The sequence below is a fragment of the Sitophilus oryzae genome, unplaced genomic scaffold (assembly GCF_002938485.1).
Source record: "Sitophilus oryzae breed Bouriz unplaced genomic scaffold, Soryzae_2.0 scaffold_845_pilon_pilon, whole genome shotgun sequence".
Taxonomy (NCBI): domain Eukaryota; kingdom Metazoa; phylum Arthropoda; class Insecta; order Coleoptera; family Curculionidae; genus Sitophilus; species Sitophilus oryzae.
The window spans coordinates 371907-382005 of record NW_022147467.1 but is presented as its reverse complement, the minus strand read 5'-3'; the positions used below and the strand labels follow the sequence as shown (position 1 = coordinate 382005).

At 29.9% G+C, this 10099-nt stretch overlaps 1 protein-coding gene across 2 annotated transcripts in view; it reads right to left on the bottom strand.

The window, feature by feature from the left end:
• Positions 1-8366: 8366 nt before the first annotated feature.
• The window catches only part of LOC115889732 (cold shock domain-containing protein E1), a 66051-nt gene continuing 64318 nt past the window's right edge, over positions 8367-10099 (bottom strand). For both annotated transcript variants that reach the window (XM_030909797.1, XM_030909798.1), the window contains exon 14: positions 8367-9945. In XM_030909797.1, coding sequence (XP_030765657.1) covers positions 9777-9945 — 169 coding nt within the window. In that variant the 3' untranslated portion in view covers positions 8367-9776. The remainder of the gene's footprint in view (positions 9946-10099) is intronic.

Here is a 10099-nt window from a genome sequence, read left to right as displayed (position 1 = left end):
TATTTCAGTTGTAAGTATGAATTATCTTGAGTGTATTCTGAATATTTCTAAGATTATAAAATAGTGGAATTGTTTGTAGTGCTTTTTTTGCAAATTGTTTATAATAACTGTCATGATGGATACCAGCTGGCAAGTCCTGTTTTATGCATATTTTTATTTTGAAACGTTTCCTTCTATTCTATTTCTTTATATTTAAAACATCAGAGGCATTTTATAAGGTGTAGACTTATGCTCAAGGCAACATTCCGCATGGAAATTGTATCTTACAATATTTGCCACTGCCAAAAAAAACATAGATTCCAGATTCTTAAAGGAAATAGTATTTACCCTATAACATCCATCCTCGCTCAAATATCGTCTATAATATACAAAGTACTTTCTTGTTCTAGCATCCTCATCAAATTGCTTTGTTTTGCACAGAATGGCCCGGTTTGATCGGTGGAAAGATTTCTATAGAGGAAAATATTGTGTAGGAGAAACAAAATGGGGTTTCATATTAACACCCCCTTCCTCTAATAATTAATATTACTAGCAAAAGCAAAAAATCATAAAAACACAATTTTACAACTTTTCAGTTCTATTGTTTCTCTGTAAAGCCGTCGGCGCGTGCAAAGCAGAAATAAATTCGTTCCGGTAAAACCGTGAACGCCGATGAACGCTGGTTGACGGCGCTCACTCACTGTGAACTAGCCGATTTGATAACACGCTTTAATCTTTTCAAGGTTATGCGCGCGAGGCGGCGCGGCGCTACTATGTACCCATATACAGGGTGTTCCAGAAATAAGTGCAAGTATTTTAACGGGTAATAGTAGTTCAACACCAGAAACACGCCTATGAGGTTTTTCGCTAAAAATTTAAGAAAATTCGGAATTTTTGGAAAATTTTAGCGAAAAACTCAGGCGTGTTTCTGGGGTTGAACTATATTAGCCGTTAAAAAATTTTTAGTTTTTTTTAGTTTTATTTAAAAAAATAATTTTTGATAATATGGTAACATAGGTAGTAGATTAAATTACAAAAAGAAAATCCAGAAAAAGATCAAGTGGTTCTCAAAATTTTAGAAAAATATTTTTTTGAAATTTTTCAAAGTAAAATAACTCCGTTATTTTGGACTTATTTGAAAACGATAAAGAGAAAATATGTTTCTTTTATCGAGATCTACCACCCCTTAAGATACTTGCACTTATTTCTGGAGACCTGTTTATAACAATACACGTAAGTTGCATATATGTGTTGTGAACGATGTTAAGAATAGGTACCCAGATTGGCGCGGACTGCCAGTAAAACCTGCTTGCACTGTGTGTTCGCACACTTACATACGAAAAATCTCGACCCAAGACTAACCTCACAGCCCTTAGTATATTGGGCAATAGCGGGTAAATTTATAGGTAGCTTTTATGTGTAAAATTAAATTTGTGCTTCATTTTTAGAAAATCTTAATATCAAAATGTCAAAAATCTTACATTTTTAGACATATACTTCTTTTTTAATAAATTCTTTATTTTTCTCCCTAGATCTGAAAATCAATTAATATATAAGGTGTTTCATTACAAAAAAAAACAAAACTTGATGTGCATTTTTTTGGGGAACACCCTGTAGATTTTTTTAAAAAAATTAACCAACATAATATGCTTCACAAAATTTAGTTTCAATATAACTGTCGTTCTCTCTTTGGAGGGTCCGCAATGTATGAGAGGTTATCCGTACGTTTAGAAACAGTTTTTATGTTTTATAATAAAACGACTGTATAATAATCATGTCACTTTATTCCTTTTTTCTTTTCTTCACTAAGAAACAATTTTACAAATAGAGATAATCCACATTCACTTCTTTTTTCTGCCTTCTCGTAATCGATACATAATTAAAAACTGAATCACAGTAATCTACATCAACACGTGTCGAGAGTTTGAGAAAAAATCGTCGTCAATCGATAGATAGATACTATAATGTCAAATATAACTAATAGTTAATAATGTAATAAAACCTAAATACAACAAAACATGTTTCCAAAATCATATAATATAAAAATGTGAAAACTGGCATCAAGGTTAAAAAAAGTTTGTCAACACGAAAAAGATTTCGACTTAGGTTCAGAGTAAAATGACTAAACTATCACAGGGTCAAAAATACACAAAGCAAGGCCACATGGAAGTCTAGTGCGCCGTTACAAGCGCCACAATAAAATATCCATTTATTTAAACTGCCGAAATTAACCAAAAATCTTAGCGCCAAATATCTACAAGATCATATTTACCTAAACTACCTATGAATTTTCATTAAACTATCGTTTACAGATAAACTTCCAATATAAAACGAAATGTATTTGCTTTCAGACTAAAAAAAAGATTCATGAAAATGGATGTACAGGGTGGCGCTTTCCTTGCCACGCCGCGAAGCTCCAACGAGAACGGTAGTTTATATCGAATGAAATATTGGCGACATGGTGGTTAACTGAAAGCATTTTGTAAAAATATATAGAATTATACAGGTGTCCCCAAAAAAGTTACACATCAAAGTTGTGTTTTTCAATGGAACACCCTATACATATATTAATTGATTTTCGGATTCTAGAAAAATAATGGTGAGTTTTATTAAAGAAGCATATACTTAAAATCTAAGGATTTTTACATATTTCACATTTTGTGAAAATGAAGAGTAAATTTAGATTTCGATAACAGCTACCTAAATTTTAATTCGACCTTGTATAGCCTGATATTAATTACAGTAACTATTGTATGTTAAACTGAAATTTGACCCGAAAAGTTATACAGGGTGAGACAAATTAATATGAAACATTAGTCACTTTCAAAAAGCAAATACCATCTTTTATTTAAAATGGAACACCCAGTATAGTTTACAGGTGTCTAATGGGGAATTTATATATTTTCAAAATATTATTGAGGTGGCCTACCCCTCAGTCAAAGATTTTCCCAGATATATTTTAATTTTTATGATTTTGCTTTTTTTAATTTAACAAAATTAGATTGTAGAGCAAATACTCAACAGTAATAAAAGATACATCGTTTAAAATATATTTTAATTATTACACAATTAAAAGTAGATATAAACACACTATAATTATGTGACAAAATTAGCTAGATGAAATCAAATGCCTGTAAATGCTTCCTTTCTGTTAACTGCATAAAATGATTGTCTTTTCAAAAGGACCTTTTCATTTTATATATGTGGAGTTCTACCGAAAAGCAGCTACAATAATTTTCTTCTCATGTTGTCGACTATAGTTAATATAGTCTAATAATAGAACTATATCAATTTTTCTGATGTAGATAAGTTTACATTTTCAAGTAAATTTCTGAGAATTTTTTTTGTTTTAACTGACACAAAATGATAATTAGTTGTTAAAGTTGGACTAATTGACTATGTTGAAGTAACGTTAGACATATTACAGCCACCATTTTATCAAATTATAAAGATCTACTCAGATCAAATCATGTAAATTAAAATATCTAGGAAAATCTTTGTTTGAGGGGTAGGCAACCTTAATAGTATTTTGAAGAGACATGAATTCTCCATTGAATATCGGAATAATATACTGAGTGTTCCATTTAAAATAAAAGAGTAACATACTTTTAAAGGAGAGCAATGTTCAATATTAATATTGTCTCACCCTGTATACTTTTTGGATCAATTTGATTTAAAGTACAATAGTTAATTTAACTACATATTAAGCTATACCGGATAAATTCCAATTTAGGTAGCTTTTATTGTAATTTATAAATTGTTCTTGGTTGTTTCTAGAAAATGTTGATAATGTCAAAAACTTTACATTTTAGTTATATACTTCTCTTATAAAACTCACCTTTATTTTTCTCCTAGAATCCGATTAATTAATATATAGGGTGTTCCATTACAAAAAACACAACTTTGATACCTATGTAACTATTTTTGGGGATACCCTGTATTTTTAAAAAGTGTTCGGAATTAACCTACATATGCTCACAAAATTTCATTTCAATACAGTCATTCTCCTTGGAGCCTCCGCGGCGTATGAGGGGCGCCACCCTGTATGCTGTGACTGTGTTAACATTAAATTTGTTAAAAAAAAGTCCTAACCTAAGAGGTACCTAACATCTAACTTGCTTCTCAATAATTTACGTTAGAGATAATAAATTGTTACTGAAAATGAAGTTATTACTTTTGCTACCTAGTATGATTTTATATAGCTAAATCCTTATACCTAGTTCACATAATAAACAAATCTTATGTAGAAAAGTCGACCAGTTAAATAATGGTGTTTTTTTTTGAAATGGCAATTTCGTTCTAATTAGTTTTATTCTACATAAAACTACCTTTTTGTTCGAGTATGTCTTCAATTTCAAAGGAAACCTCATGTAGTGTAAATATATTGTAAATACGTTGCAAAAACAATATCAAAATAGATCAAATCTTTGCTATATTCTAACTTGAATCGAGATGATTATTTCAGAAAAATACACATATATAAACTAATATTTCGATAACTTATATACAAACATTTTTTGAAATATATACACCTTAGATGAATACCATTATACGCTTGATAAAAAACTCATTTTATATAAATTTATGTTACATAAGATTTTTTTTTTAGTTTTATGACTAAAATTAATGCTAGTCTATATTAAAATAATACTTTACAATGTATAAAATTTAATTAAAAGCAAATAAATTATTAAAATATCATATCCTTATAATATGTGTAAAACTATATTTCGATTTTTTCGATGTTAATGCATCATTTAAAAAAAACGTTAAATTTATAATATTTAAATTAAACACAGGCACAGATTAAAAACCTTATAGAGACTAGCTTTAATGCTCGTTGAAGTGTAATATAATAAATATTAATTATAAATAAAGAAGAATCAGAAAATAAAAGCAATGAAAATTCGACATAACAGATTTTTCATTATCTCTTCATATTCCTACCATCCTGGTCATTTCATCAGCGTGGTCTGTATTTTAATGTACGCGACAGAGATAAATATGAATGACGGGTTGACAGACAGAGACAAAATAAAAGCGGCATACAGTGTTGCCAGTATTTACGTGTGTAGGAAAAAACAAACTATTTTAAAAACTTTCCTGTATACTACTGAAATGAAGAAAATATATCTAAGCTAAATATAATCTAGTACAGCTGTAGTAAAATGAGCAACTAATTGTGAAAAATAAAGTTACAACTCTAGATGAAACATTTTTCGTAAATGCCTCCTTGTGCAGTTTGGAATTTTGATGCAAAATCCGGCAATACCGCCTAGAATAAATGTATCAACCCAACTTTTATCTCTTTTTAATACATTTGATTTTCCATTAAGCTGTTTACATCAGTGTCTTAGGCTACTGTTACACTATATAGTTTCTTTGTCCAAAGATCTTTTGTAAAAGATATTTGATAAAAAATTTGACATTGTTATTACCCAATATTTTATAAAATCACACATATTACACTGTCAAATTCATTGATAAAATAAAATCTTTGACAAAGAAATTTAATAGTGTAATAGTGGCCTTACACGTTAAAGTCCAAACCACGTAGTTTCGATGGCCAGATAGGTATTTTAACTTGGGTACTGTTTATTGGAAATGTTTATTACGTATTTTAAACCAATTTTTATCAATTGAGACCTTTTATAAGGGCATTTGATGCTAATTCATACATTAATTTAAATAATTATTATTTTACACCAGACATTATCACAAGAAATATTAAATTTTGTACTTAAAATTGCACGCTTTGGTTGAATAAGTTTTTCTATTTATTTTATAATTCTGTAATCTCTTTGTTCTGACGATAATCTAATCGATAATTAATTTGGTAGCTTTGAGAACTTTCATTTGATTTGTTTTCTCAAGTGTGGGAACTATACTTGAACCTGTTGAGTGACGGAATAACGGACGACGCGTGACGGATCCATGTAATCTCACCTTTAGTTGGAAAAATATATAAACTGTCACTGTTATCGCTCCATTAAAAATATGTTTAATGGTTAGAAGTTTGATAATGTTTTTGAACTATTTTTTAATAATGTAGTTTTGATTATTTGAATATCTACAATGCAATATTGAAATAATCAAAAATAATAAATTGTATAAAAAATTACATTGTTTTTCTTCAAATACATAGGATTATTCAAAAATTACTGTATATATTTGCTGAATGTTCATATTCTATTCCTTATTAGTCAAAACTTATGGTCACAAATGCACCCAATGATATGATTAGATTAGTTTCCCTTTTTGATATAAACATATATATTTCATATCAATTTAGTTACATAATCGAGGGCGCGATTTTTAAATTCATTGTTGCCAACCATGGATATATTCGGCGCCGGGCTGACTAATTGGAATTTAAATTTCCCGCTGGGGATTCAGGTGGTAGCCCTCCTGTAAAAAATGTCAAGTTGCCACATTTATTTATTTATTTCCTGACATTGTCGTTCGTTTCACACTTTAGTTTGGTTTTACGCGTTTTTGGTTTAAATAAATAGCATTGTGAAGCTTAAAAATGTTTACTAACAGACCTTGCAGTCGAACATTGTTCTTTTTGGAACGTCATTTAGTGCGAAGTGTACAAGAGAGCTTAACAGCCGTAAAAAAATCATCACATCACTTTATTAGAATATTTTGAACGGGAAAGCGGTAGCAACGGTCCTTTACGTCCCTTAAGTGCTGTTAAGAAGGTGAGTTTTGTTAATATAAAGAATAACTGTTTATATATTTATAATTAATTTATTTTTGTTTCCTAAAATATTTAAACTAAAGGAAAATATGTAAAAGAGGGCAACGCTGTGCCGGTCAAGTTTAATCACGTGACTAAAAGTTTACTTGATATGAACTATAGTTAATTTGAAAGTTTCCATTTGAAGACACACTCGAAAAGTAATTTATATACACACAAAATCCACCAAACACCGATGTTGTTTTAATGAAACTTACCTTTCTAATAGCAACTAAACTAGATAACAATAAATCTTGGCAACTTCACTGTTTCAATTTAAAAAAAAACGTCGAATAAATAATGAATAATGATTTAAAAAAGCGAGATGTTGCGGGTACTGTACATTTGACTGCAAACTATGACTTTCATCTAAATAATTTCTTAATAAAAAAAAACAATTTCACAACTAAACGAGAATAACCTTACATTGTACAGTTTTTTTACTTGCAGTCTTTCTAGTCATATTTTTTATTATCTAATACCTTAACTCTGTAATCTAAGAATAAATTCATTGTATTCATATATTTGTCAATGGATTATCTTTTTTTTAATATATATTTTTTCTTTTGTTTTTTTTTATTTAAGCGATGTTTAAATTACTTTCTTTTTCTTGTTTTACTTAGTTACAATTGCCCAACTGTACAGAGTGACCCATTTTAGTTGCAGATGAGAGTTCCCTTGCTTAATAGTAAAAATGGAACATTCCAGTTTCAATAACCGAAACTACTTTTTAATAAAACCAAAGATGCGCAGACAAAATGGTAAGTTTCTACGATACAGGGTGATTTTGAAAATATCCTTTGTCTGAGAACTTATCAAAGCGGTAAAAAGGAATTTAGTTATTTTTTCCTTATTATTTCTATTTCTGAGAGATTGGTCATGTTAGGTTTTTTAAATAGGATACCTTGTGTATTTGTTAAGAAATTAGTTTGTCTTTTTAAACAACATACAAAACAATCCTTTTTGGTATGTATATATATATTGTTTAAATGGAATTTCTGAACATTTGTTTAATGTCGTGTAATTATTAGGGATGGAATTTCTTTCTATCGATAAGTCAACTATTGATAGTCATTGACAACTATCGATAGTCATTGACGTTATCAAATGAACTATAGGTGGTTTCAAAATTATCGATACCTATCAATATATAAATAACAATCGAAATTAATTTTTGTATTCACATTTTCATTTAACTTTTTAATATAATAATAGCTTTCGTATATAGCGTTTAACGACTTGGGAGTAGCAAGGTACAGATTGCCATACTAGAGCTGTTCTGTATACAAGGAAGGTAATGTGGCTAGCACGATGCTTCAACCGCCTATTATTACCTCAGGATTGTGAATCCCAAGTACTCATTTAAGGCTGAGTCGACCTAGGTACACATACTATTTTTATTTTAATAAAAATAGTCGGCTGATGAAATGCCGGGTGTAGGATTCGAACCCACAACCTTGAGATTGGTAGACGAGAGCCTGTACCTCCACGCCACCGGGCACCTTCACTTTTTAATAACCCGAATATTAGCTGAATATTGCAAAATTACTATATAAAATATGGAATATTATGTTTTCAGTTCTTTAAATTTCGTAAAACCAGTTTTTATACTAGATACATATGATTAGGGATGTTTTTTTTTCGAATGATATCGATTAACAATAGGTAGCTTCAAAATTAGCGAGTAAGTAGCTATAGTAAAAGTATCTTAGAAATGGTTTAACTATTGTATCCAGAACCAGTACATTAATGTGGCGTAACTAAGCTCTTAAAGTACGTCTACTGGATCTGTGTCTATGAAAAGAATGCCGACAAAAACATTTAAATAAACAGCAATATATTTTATAAAGCAAAACCCTCCGGCCACTGATTTCATTGCCTTCTTGCAAATTTATCGAATTTTTATTGATGAGACGCGTCGTTTAATTTTTTACGATAAACATCGATTAAACGGTAAAGCTTCATTCAGAACCTCGCAATTAGTGGAATAAATTAGTAGTTTAAATTAATGTAGAAGTTCATTCCTTTTATTTCAATGTAAGCATTCAGAACGTCAAAATTAGTGGTAGACATTTTCAATTAGTAGAAAGAGTTAATAAACTTTTGACTTTTCTACTAATTATACTTCAACATTTGCGAAGAATGTCATTTTGGTCTTGGATTATCATCCGTCGAGAGAAATTTTGGTTAGAAATCAAAAGTTTATTGTTTTATAAGCTAAATGTTATGCTTATATTAATATAAGCATAACGTTAATATTATATTTATAATATTATAGATATAATATTATAATATATAATTAATAATATTAATTTTGCTTGTGGTATCTTGGGTTTCATAAAAAACAGCTCAGTTTCGTAAAAAAGGGTTCTATCTTTACTAATGAGCGAGATAATTCTGATTTGAAACTAAAACGGAACGCTCTGTACAAACACTAATAAAATAAAAGTAATCGAAATTCTCAACCATCTATTACGATATTTTTTTCACAGAAAATAATAATTGTACTTCATCCAAAACCGAAATCGAATACTTTAGGTTTATTAGTACAGAATAAAAGTGAGAAGAGTTGGGTATAGAAATAAAATTCTCTTTATATATTAAAAAGCACAGCAAACTTGGCTTTTCCACTTTCTTTAAAGATATATATTTTCCTTTTTCGCTACACGACTAAATATTGAATGGAAATGATCGAAACGAAGAACTTAAAAGAGTTATTATTATTATTATTAACTCCCCCTTTCCCCCCGCAAAAGTAGAGTCATTTCAAAATCGATAAGTTTTTATTTTCTTGCTTTTGTTTTGGGTTTTGTTTCTCGGTTAACATCTTATTTTATTCACGCCATTCACAGTAAAAAAAAAAGAAACGGCAAAGGAGCAGTGTACTCCCTACATTCCGCAAGACTTACAGATATATACCTAGGTTCGACAACACTTTTTCTGACAGATACAAAAGAGAAGGACTACTTTAGCTTAGAACAGAATTTTTTGCGTTTTTTGAGAGATTTTTCTTCTTTTGAGAGCTGGATGTAAAGGATGAATCGGCGTCGGCCGGTTATTCGGGAACGTTACCGGGTAATCGCTGCGTTCTGGACTCGGTGGCGAAGCCTTTGGAACCGTCTGGACCTTTGGGCTGGCGGACTACCAGGAGTTTGGGTCCGGCGTCGTCCAAGGAGATGGTCCTCAGTCTGCTTATTAACCTTTCTGGGCGTGCTTGGACATCACTGTGAAAAAGGAATAATAGTTACCAAAAGAAAAAGAAAGGTATAAAAATTCTCTTCATTACAGTTCAGTATAATTCGATACTAGTTTTGAAGAGAGAAAAGAAAAATCTATCAAATAAGCCATATTCATAATTTTTATTTTTATATGAGATAC